The sequence below is a fragment of the Athene noctua genome, chromosome 5 (genome assembly GCF_965140245.1).
Source record: "Athene noctua chromosome 5, bAthNoc1.hap1.1, whole genome shotgun sequence".
In the NCBI taxonomy this organism is placed as follows: domain Eukaryota; kingdom Metazoa; phylum Chordata; class Aves; order Strigiformes; family Strigidae; genus Athene; species Athene noctua.
The window spans coordinates 31,515,216-31,526,464 of NC_134041.1; the positions used below are offsets into that span (position 1 = coordinate 31,515,216).

An 11,249-nucleotide genomic window follows, 5' to 3' on the forward strand; every position below is an offset into this window, starting at 1 on the left:
CTGAGGTTGCGCATTTTGGGATGGCAAAGTTTGCAAAACCATCAGCACATGCTCTCAAAACATCTCCCCATCCCAAGGTAAAAGCCAAAAACATCCCAGGGGGACAGAGAAGTCGGGACCCATTGGTTGAATTAAACATCAGACAAAACCAGAAAGCTGCAGGTTTGCAGGTGTTAATTATGCCATGGTGCTTCTGAAAATAAATCAACTAGAGGCTGTGCTGCCTGGCCAAAACCAGACCTGAGCTGCCATTTACTGCTGCTGCTTAAAACATCACCTGCCCTTTCAACAGCTGGAGACTATCTCCTCCTGCCCCACGCTGGCCAACTGATTAACACAAAGTGAAAAAGGTTTCTGGAGCACTTCCAAAGCAAATATAGACACTGTATGAATTTGTTAATTACACCCCATTTACACCCAACTTTTCTCCTTTGCCATTTGCTCTCTCCATCCATCGCTTCCCTGGTGACCTGCTGACGAGGCACCCAGCACGACAGAGCAGAGAAAGCAGGGAGTTTGTGCTCCTGCCCTCCCTGCCTGCAAATATCCTGACTCTGGTTGGGCCACAAGTCTCCAATAAAACAGGAATCCATGAAAAAACAAGAGCAGCACCTGCCTGGCTGACTTCCCAGCTCCCACCAGCCACTCCTCCACACCAGAGACTGGGCATCCCCCAGCTCAGCACTGCCCTGTTGACAGGGGAGTCACCATCTCATGTTCTAGCCTCATCTTGCTGTAATGTGATTTCTAGCCAGGTGCTGGTTTCTTTAATACAGTCAGTGACTTTAAAACACTTTAAAAGTGTTTCTTGCAGAGGTTTCTGCAGATGTCACCACAGGCTGTGCAGCACGGAAAGAAAAAGCTCCTGTTTGCTTTGCCACACTCCTGCTGCGGAAAACTATGGACGTATTTAGGCACAAGCTCTTTTGCAATTTAGAAGACAGATTCTCCAATAGGTCCAACCCTGCAATGGCCTCCATGCTTTGCATCCATTCAGGAAAGTTCGTAGCTGAACTGAGACCAGCTAATTTCCCTCCCTGATAAAATGTGAGGTGACCATAGAGAGAGGGAGTTTGCTGCCAACATCCCACCACTGTGTCAGCTGAAGAGTTTCTAGAGAGAAGACCAATGTGAGGTGCAACACCCCCTACAAACATTCCCAAGTTAAGCCACTTCTCACCAGCAAAGGTTTTTCACCCTGGTGCTTGTTGTTCCAGGCCTCTTTCACCATGTGAGGTCTTCAGAGCCCCATGTCTGAAGTGACTTTTATATTGCTTTTCAACAGCTTTGCAGAAACCATCTACTAAAAATCATCTGAGTGCTTTTGATTGTAGTTTATTTCCAAGGGCAGGAAGATACAAACAGAAAGTCTCCCTGTCTAGGTCTAACATTCCTTCCCATCTCCACAGCAGTGTAGGATGAGGGCAGAGCAGCTGGGAAACAGCTTGCTCACTTCACTGTCCATTACATCTGACAAGCCTGTGATAAACTTGCAACAAGCCTCCTTGATCTGACACCTCCCCTTCTCTCCTCCCTTGCCTGGTTTTCCTGCCTGCAGTAATAAATTCAAACACGAACTCATCCTACTCCCACAGGCAGCTGCGTGCTCCTTGGCACAGATGAAGATGGATAAGAGGTCTCGGAGCTCTTCCAGAGAGACTCATAGGAGACGCAGAGAATCCCCAGCTACACAGAGCAAACGAGAAAAGAGGGAGAGCAGCAGAGAAGCTGGCAAAGGAAGGGGAGACATAAAGCAGGAGAAAGCAAAGGAGATCAAGAGCACCGCAGGGACTGACGGTAGGGTGCACACGTCCACGGTGGTGGACGTGGATGAGGTGATATCTGATGAAGAAATGGAGGCAATGGCGTTGCTGGACAGCGAGCGGCAGGAGGAAGGTATGGCTTACAGAAGGAAGGGACCGGAAAGCTATGGGCTTTTTGAGGCTGTGTGGGGTCACAGTATGACTCTGCTCTCTGCATGGTGAGTGTCATCACACCCACCTGGCACAGACATGTAGTTATCCTCAGGATGGGAAATGGGAGACTCCAGCCAGCCTCCCAGCCAGCTTCTGCAGTCAGTCCAGGCTGATCAGCGCAGTCTAGCAAAGCATGAACTTTGCAACAAGCAGTTACATCCACAGCATCCTTCACACTTCAGCTCACTGCTCCCCAGTTCTGTTCACGTTCTATTCTCTTCCTTTTCTTGCTTGTCCTTCTTTAGGCAGATGGAGTTAGCTTTAATGCCAGTTCACAACCCAGAGAACTGCACTGCAGGGAAGCACTGTTCTTGAGGTGCACACTTGTAGCTCCCCTTCTGGATAACTTTTAAGAACAGCTCGTCTCCAGGCTGTATGTTTGTTAGGCAGATTCCCAGCCTGCAATGACAGGAGGGAGCATCGTGAATCTTTTGGCAAGATGGTTGAGCCTCTTTGGACCCAGCATTACCACAGATGCTGTATTACAGGATGTGTATTACAGGAGCCAGCATCACTTGTCTACTTCCATGCCAGCAGCTCTGCTGCCCTAGAGTGACACAAAGGTTCAGACTTGCTCCTGTCTCTCTGAGAACCAGTTTTTCACAACTGCCTCTTTCTGTCTCTATTATAGGAATCCCAGCTAGTGAGTGGTGCTGTGGAGTTGTAGTGATCACACAGGTTCTTGGGATCTGAACCTCTCGGGACCTGGTGGCTCTGCAGAGAGCTCCAAAGGCAAAGAAGCAGGGATGAAAGGGCTAAAAGGGATCCAGAACGAAGCAGGGATGAAAGGGCTAAAAGGGATCCAGAATGGGAGGGATGCAGGGATGCTAACTTCACTGCTGGAAAACATGGTCTACTTTCTGGGTCTGGGTACACCCAGAATTAATCTATCTATTTTCATGCCATACCTGCAGATTTTCCCTCAGGCAGGAGCACAACAAAGGGCAGCCAGATTGAGAGGACCCACGCTCACTGTGGGGAGATGTAGGAAGTAACATTCATCTGGGGCTGAGCACCCCAGACAGCCTCCAGCACCTTGCTGTGACTGCTGTGAAGCACATCAGAGATCTCATTGCTTGGTCCCACTGCACTGGGGAGCTGGGATGTGACTAAAATCCTATTCCAAAAGGACCTGAGATACTGACAGAGAAGGGCACTTCAGGATGTGCATGTTGAAAGCTGTCTCTTATTTACAGTCTTTCTCTTTGCCATTAGCTTATCTTTGCAGATAAGCTTCTGAGATTGCAGCTCAGCCAACAAGTTGCCCATTCCAAGCCTTTCAATGCTGCTTGGTAGCCACAGGTCTTCAAGCTAAAGGCTGCTCTCTCATCAAGGCACTATGGAGAAGCATGGCTCAATTTCTGCCAGTAAAGCAGAGACAAAATCTGTCAGTCCATCCTGGCAGCTCCTGGCCACCTGAGGCAGAGACTATTGTTTAACACAGCTCTAGAGAGAGACAAATTGTTCACATACACTGGGTTTAGGCAAAGGACAACACTGAAGCTGATCTGTGCAGGCACTTGTCAGGCCATCAATATTTTGGAAGCAGTCGTCTCCTAACACGGTCATGTCGGATTTCTCCCTAGGTGTAAAGTCTCCGGGTCTGGGCATCTGTGAGTGGCTTCTGACCATCTTGTCTTTCCTGTTCGTCCTAGTGACCTTCCCCATTTCTATCTGGTTCTGCATGAAGGTGAGAATAGTCATGGGGCCTCTCTAGGTTTAGTATTTGGTGTGTGATGTAGATGTAACCCACTGGTTCAGCATGTGTCAGACATGAGCATAAAGTTGTTCTGGTGTAAGGCCCTATTTACAGTTCTTTAAATCATCATTAATTTTGACTTATGCTTTATCACATGTTGCTGCCGTAGAGCAGCACAGGGGTCCAGCCACTGCCTAGCAACTACTCTTGCTGCAGAATCATCAGGCAGGGGCTTAGGCTTCTCTTTTTAAAAACAAACTGCAAGTCAGTTTACTTTCAAATATAATCTTCAGCCCACCCAGCCCAGAGATGGCTGCATTGCAGGACCAGCGGGGTAAACAGGTTTTGTATTACAAATTTTGAGAGATTGATCTGTTAATAGCAGATTTTCCTCTCTTCCTTCTCCTTTCTCAGGTTTATAGCGTGGCTACAAATAGGCATATTTTGATTCCCACTTCTCATGGAATTTCATGTGCATCTTGTTCTCAGCAAGTGTCAGTATTATGGGACAGATCTTACACATGTGGACACATACACACATGGTTCCCTTGGAGGGAAACAACCAGCATGGCAAGTTTTAGCTCAGGGTGTTGAGGTTTGGCCAAGCAGTAAGGAAGGAGAATGCTGGCCTCATCCTGGGAAACCCTGGGCAGCTCTAACATTGGCTGCTCTCATCAAATCTCGGTCTGTCACAGGGCTGCTCATATGCTGCTCACACACAAGGTCAGCCAACAGTTCTGGGCCAGGTTCTCTGCGTGGGTAAGGGGACTCAGAGAGGGGTGACTCCAGTAGCTCACACCTGCTGAAATACTCCCTTTGCAGGGCTTTCCGAGAACAGACTTACTCTGGTAGCAGTGAGGCCCCTTTCCCCAGTCCTACGCCTTCCTCTCCAGCCAAGCTTTTATTTCCCTTTGCAGGTAGTGCGGGAGTATGAGAGAGCCATCGTTTTCCGACTTGGGCATCTCCTTCCTGGCAGAGCCAGAGGGCCTGGTAAGGTGTTTACTGAGCCCCTCCCAGCCATGTCACGCCTCTTCATGCTCTGCCAAAGCTCACATGCTGGTGCCCTCCAAGTAGGCATGGCCAGACAGCAAATGGGGTGTCTTTGCTCCCTTCCTCTTAGGGCCAGTAGATTCTAATGGCTTTTCCCATCACAGAAGTAGCCTCAAAAATTGGGCCTATGTATTGCTGTTCCTTTGTAGTTCTGTATGCCAAACCCTCCCCTGTTCCCCAGCCAGAGAAGGAGAGGCAATTTCTGTGGTTCTGTTGATCACCAGCTGCCTTTCTCTTCCTCCCACAGGCCTTTTCTTTTTCCTTCCCTGTCTGGACACGTATCACAAGGTAGATCTTCGCCTCAAAACCCTAGAGATCCCCTTCCATCAGGTATGGCTGACACCTCCTCTCTATATTAATTTTTGAGTCTCTTTATCATTACATCTCCCTGTGATGGATCACGTGCTTGACAACAGCCCTGATTTTGCCTTGATGATAAGAAAGCAGCTTATGCTTAGGATAGTGATTCTGGTCCCAGGTCACACAGCACCAATTCATTAGCCATAAGATACTGTTCAGCATTGCCACTTCTCAGGATCTCACTGCAGATTTACATTGGGCTTTCTTTGCAAAGCCCCAGCTCCTGGATTCCTGTGAATGTATGAGAAGTCCCCCTTGTGTCCCTGCTGTTACACTTTCAGCCTTCATCCCCCCATAGAAAAGTTCGAAAAAACATCTTAAAGTAACCCTAACAGCTCAGAAAATGGAAGGCTAAAAATTCAGCCCTTCTTCTGCATTGGAACCTGTTGTCTGTGCTGCTGCACTGCCAGCAGGACTGTCCTTGTCTGGTAGCATCTCCAGGCTCCCCTCCACAGTGTACAGCAAATCCTCCTGGAAATAAAATAACTGAGCACACACCTCAGGACACAGCCTGTGCACTCAGAACAGGAACGGACCAGGCAGCGATGGGTGGGGAAACACAATGTAGGACAGTGACCTGCTCACTGTCCCTAGCTCAGCAGCTGGTCTGAAGAGATGGACACTGAAGGCCAGCCAGTAGCAGAGGTGGAAACTACAAAGACTACCATCCGGCTAGTCTTCATTCTCTTAATTGTGTGCTTTTTCTGTGCTACCTTAGAGTTGTCAGAACCAGCTCCATCTCCCCTAATGTCTTCTGCTTAGGTGGTGACCAAAGACATGGTTACCTTGGAGATAGATGCCGTCTGCTACTACCGGTTGGAAAATGCTTCTCTTCTCCTCACCACCCTGACCAGCATCTCCAGTGCTATCCAGCTGCTGGTGCAGACCACCACAAAGCGCCTCCTGGCACATCGAGCCTTCTCTGAACTTCTCTTGGAGAGGAAGAGCATCAGCCAGGAGATAAAGGTGCTTCCACCATGGGAAGACAGCAGAGCAAGGCTTGAACTGAGGCTCTAAAGAGAAGCTCGGTTGACCAGTCCCTTGAAATCACAGACATTGGTTTGTGGAAGGGTACAATAATATCACATGTCTCCTTCACTGAAAAATGGTAGATTCTTCTTATGTTTGTTTTTTGACTCAGATCAGTTTAGGGGAAGGATACACAGTGTGGGCCCATGCTGAGCAGCAGACAGTATGGTGCAAGGGGCATGAAGGAACCACTTAGACCAGCTTCCTCAGTGCTTTGTGATACCCCTGCTTCAGTATGTACCCCGGAGAGGACATTCTCATGAGAAATGTATTCTGCAGCCTGAGTGAGTTGCCATAAAGCTAGTATACCAGTATACATGGGATCTCCAGCAGCAGGTCTTTGTGGCCACAACACATGTACATGATGATACCAGTCAGGAACTGAGTGTCCCGTGGAACTGAAGTGGTTCCACGCTTGAACCAATATGGACTAGTTAAATCATTCTAAACCCCTGGGGCAAAGACAGATTTGAAGTAAAGTGAGGGAAGTAAATTTATTTCTGAGAGACTTCATACAATAGCACACAAAAACTAATAAAACTGCCTTGCAGTCCTGCAGTTAACTGCCTTGAATTATTGTCTTATTCCCTGTAAGGGGCCTAGGGCAGGGCTGGTGTTCTCCCCCTATTCTAAAAATATTCCTCTTCACAGGTGGCTTTGGATGCAGTCACAGGCTGCTGGGGGATCAAAGTGGAGAGAACAGAAATGTAGGTATAAAATACTGGTAGAGGGAACTTCCCTGGCACTTTGCAAGCACCTGTCCTGCCCTGCTCACTGCTGCCTGATGTGCCTCCTGGCTGTGCCTCTGGCTCTCTCCTTGCTGCTATTCTGCAGAAGGCAGAGCCTCACCTCTCCCTATCTTCATTTCCCTGCCCCTTTCAGCCTCTGCCTCATGCAAAACTTTCATGTGCAAAGATCGTGCTTGCTCCTGCACTGACAGCCAGGACAGGATCCTTAGCTGAGAATCTCCTCACCATGTTACTGCTGCTGCAGGCAGAGTTTGCACTCAATTCCAGTAGCCCAAGAGGTGCAGCAGGTACCCAATACTCTGCATCCCACCCTAGATTGAAGGCCCCAAGTTCTTAGTACTGGTAGGGAAGGGGTCATCACTCAGAAGCCCATGCAGAAAGCTGGGACTCATTCATCATGTAGAGGGCCATGGAAGAGAGGGAATGAGTAAGTCTATGAACAGAAGGAAATTCATGTGCCTATCTTGAGAGCAGTCTTGCAGTGGATTCTCTGCTGTCTCACAAAGAGTTAGTTTAGCCTTAATCCTCAGAGGCACAGAGAGAAGAGGTCTCTCTGCTCCCTCCCTAGTGATCACACAAGCCTGGTCATTAGAAAACCAGGCTGAAAAAGAAGGATGGGAATGGAGGTAGAAGGCTAGAGTGAAACACTAGACGTGTTTTCACTAGAGTGATAAAAGGGATGCCCAGGGAGCAAAGAACATGGGTGAACTGCTCTGCAGAGACTGACTGATGAGCCCACTCCAAGCCTCAGATTGACCAACCAATGCTGCCAGGAGAGCCTAGAGCCCAGCTGATGTCTGTCCTTTATCACCATAGCAACAACGTGCAGCTGCCTGCTGAAGTCCGGCAGTCCCTGGCTGTGGAAGCGGAGGCCCAGAGACAGGCAAAAGTGCGGGTATGCCAACTCTGAATACTTTTCATCTCCTTCCAAAGCACCACTCCTTCCTTGCCCACCCGTGGTTTGAGGTCCCTGGTACATTCCACACTAGGATACAGCTCTGGGAAGATAAGTTTCCTTTAATTCCTTTTCAAGAGCTGTGTCTGGCAGGGGGAGTGGCAGCAAGAGTCTGGGCCAGCCCAGTGGGGTGCCAGATCTGGTACCTGGCCTACAGGCAGGACAGACAGACAAAGAGGTCTGGCATTATCCTTGGGCCTACAGTGATCTTCATGGGAAGCTCTCATTTCACTCTCCTCTAGGCGCCCAGTTCAGGGCTGTCACCACCATCAGGTACCCTGCACCTTGCTCAGCCGAGGCTGGCTCTGTCCCTCGCACTGAGCTGCTCAAGAGCCTGGGTAAGACTGGTGTCCAGCAGCCCTCCCCAAGCCTAGCTTGGGGGCTGCCCTCTCCTATGCTTTTGCAGCAAGACTATGCCCAGCTGTGAGCCATGATGGGCCTAGTAAAAACAAGTTAGACTTGAGCTCCCAAACTTTTGTGAGGATCGAGGTCTAGCACATGTTGTGATCTTCAGAGAGCAGGAATGTTAAAATCACACTGCCCCTGGGAATTTCATGGTGGCAACCTCCCTCTGTAATAAACAGTCCATGCCTCCTCAGTCCTAGCCTCACAGAAACCTTTTTTTATTCCTCTGCTTGTTAGGTGATTGCTGCCGAGGGGGAAAAGGCTGCTTCTGAGTCACTGCGGATGGCAGCTGAGATCCTGTCCAGTGCCCCTGCTGCTGCTCAGCTCCGTTACCTCCATGCACTGCACTCCCTTACGGCAGAGAAACCTGCTGCTTTCATCTTGCCCTTGCCTTTGGATGCCATGAACTTGGTTTCTCCAGCTACCCACAGTCCTCCGGCAGTGAGCAGCCTCCTCACAGACACCACAAAGGTCTCAGAAAGCCTGAAAGACAAGAAGGACTCACCCATGCTCTAAGAGCTGCCCCAGAAATGGTTGCCACACTGGCTCTGCTCAGTCCTGCTCAGAGAGGAGCAAGGAAGCTGGCCTGTTGGCAGCCTACCTGCAGGTCCTGGTCTGGCAGCAGGAGGGAAGGCAGCCCAGGCCTGTAATATAAAGTGGACTGTACATGGAAGAAGCCTCTTGCTTGTTTTGGAAAGGGAAAAATACGGAGCACAAGGAGCAGGGCTGGGACATGTGTGAGCAGGGGGTTGAGGGAAGAGGGATGTCGTCCCTTCACCTTCACAGGCCCAGAGGCACCTTGACACCCTAGGGCCTGGCCCCTGGGCTCTGACCTCTCTTGCCACATCACCTTGGCAGGAAGGACAGACTTGCCCTTAACTACTTAAATGCCCTTTGCCCCCCAAACTGAAGAGCAGGGCAGGTGGGGTGGGAGCCCGACAGTCGGTGGGGGAATGGGATGGGGCTGAGCATGCAGGCAGGTTGGTGGGTGGTTCTGCAAGGAGGGAACTAGCTGGGTCCCATGGTGTAGTCCCAGATGAGGGATTTCAGTCACCACCCATGCGTGCACACACACACACACAGAGACACACACACGCAACCGAGGTGTTTAGTCCTAGTTCTAAAACAGGAGGAAAAGGAAGAGGAGGAAATGGCAGCCTTTAAGGCTCGGCACTTCCCTGCAAGGCATATCAGCTCTGCAGAGGAAAGGCAGGCTGTGCTGCTGCTCGCTTCCGCTGGGGGGTGAGGCAGGACCAGGTCTGAGCTTGTGGCCATCTTAAAATCTTAGAGGTGATCCGTTTAACCAACACCCCCTGAGCAGACAAGGGGGAATCCAGCACTGCTGGGGAGGAGTCAGCTGAGAGCCTTGAGAACAGTCATACTTTTGCCTGATGCAGCTGCCTCTGCACACGGGGAAGGAACAGATAAAGCCCTCAAAACTCCTATAATCCTCAGAACTCCTACATATCTTTCCTGCCAAAAGCTATGTGAAATGCCCAAGGACCTACAGACACTGCAATCCTTTCCCTTGGGAAAGATACAGAGCACTCTCAGAGGAAATAACACTGCACCCAGTTTCTCTAATCCTGGTGCCTGCTTCTGCCCTTTTAGTTGATACGCAGCATCTCCCCCTGCTTCGAAGCAGACCTCCCCTGCACAGCCCTCCCCAGGCCCAGTGATCTGCTGCTGGTGGCCCGTAGAGGCCAAGGTAGAGGGCATTTTGTGGCCCTTCTCTTACTTGCCCACACAGTAGCTGGCCATCATGGGTGCGCCTAGCAGGGGTCGCTCACTCTTCCATTTTCACTCATTTTATTCAGTCCTTCTTTGCCTTCTGGTAATGCTCCCACACACTGGCACATAATCATCGGTAATACTTCTGTTAAATGCAGCAGTGTCACGAGGATGGCCTGCACGTACTGGCTTGATAGTGCTATGCAGCATGAGGACCCCACTTCTACTAAGTACCACATATTCTGTATTTAACCAGCCCCTTCAGCTCCCTGGAGGCCCCTTCTCAGCACTCAGTCCTCCCCTAGTACTCGCTCTACAAGTATTTGCCGGCATTTTTACAGCAGACACTCAGCGAACCAGCCCCCTTACAAGTGGCTGGGAAGTGGGAAAAACCCACTTGGGAACTTCTCAGTGATCACATAAGCATCAGATCTCCAGGTGTAAACTCACATCTAAATCATTCTGCCACTGCAGCCCTCTCAGGAAAGGGCATCGGGACAGCTGTGGCTTCTGCTTCTGTGGCTGCAATAGATCTCAGAAGTGATCCACTCATGGAAAACTAGCTCTGGGAAGTGGAACAGCTCAGTAATCTTCCACTGGTGAACATGAGCTGTGTAGTTACTTCTCTAAGGCTGGTTCTGGTTATTTCTCATGCTGCTGGAGTATGCCCCTGTTACCCAGCCTAGGGCAAAAGGGCGTAATACTACACAGAGTGAGCTGCAGATGACCTTTCTCTGAACACTTCTCTGGATGCATTTCTGAATCTCTGTAAAATGATCCATGAAGACCAAGATTCCTTGGCAGATCAAAGACCAACACCTCTACAGATAATGTCTCAAGGAACAACACTTAGCCTGAGAAATGACTGTCAAAAGACACACGGCATGAAGTCAGTGCACGCACGTTACCCTAATTGCACTCATATCTGCAGAAGTCAGGCACAGCTTTTTCAAACGTGTAACTTTTCTGCAGTTAGAGAAAAGGCAAATTATAGCTAAGAGCCTTCTCAGTTCCAAAGAACACACCTTTTGCTCCAGCAGGATCTTCTCTCTTTTACATATAAAGAGCTAGCAGAAACTTGTAAATTTACCTTAAGGAGATACTACATTCAAAAACCTTGCAGAAGGAAAACATAATTTTAAAATGTACTTCAGGATTAGTAATATATGATGTTTCCAAAATATAATTTACTCTGAGGGAGTTGGCAGGGGTTTTCTGAACTGATGTGATTCCTGACAGTTTCATTGCCTGCTCTTCCAAGTTGAACCCAGTCAGCTCTGCAGAGCCTGGGCCTT

At 49.5% G+C, this 11,249-nt stretch overlaps 1 protein-coding gene across 1 annotated transcript; it reads left to right on the plus strand.

The window, feature by feature from the left end:
- Positions 1–1,619: 1,619 nt before the first annotated feature.
- NPHS2 (NPHS2 stomatin family member, podocin) lies at positions 1,620–8,739 on the plus strand. The gene is made up of 8 exons (XM_074908288.1): positions 1,620–1,896; positions 3,563–3,666; positions 4,593–4,665; positions 4,973–5,055; positions 5,848–6,051; positions 6,766–6,821; positions 7,680–7,758; positions 8,461–8,739. The coding sequence occupies exons 1-8, from the start codon at positions 1,620–1,622 to the stop codon at positions 8,737–8,739; spliced, it is 1,155 nt and encodes a 384-aa protein (XP_074764389.1).
- The last annotated feature ends 2,510 nt before the right edge of the window (positions 8,740–11,249 follow it).

Coding starts and splice junctions, on each gene's coding strand:
- NPHS2 (XM_074908288.1), top strand. CDS start 1,620: ATGAAGATGGATAAGAGGTCTCGGAGCTCTTCCAGAGAGACTCATAGG. Junction 5,056..5,847: donor TAGAGATCCCCTTCCATCAG/GTATGGCTGACA, acceptor TCTTCTGCTTAG/GTGGTGACCAAAGACATGGT. Junction 7,759..8,460: donor AGAGACAGGCAAAAGTGCGG/GTATGCCAACTC, acceptor TCTGCTTGTTAG/GTGATTGCTGCCGAGGGGGA.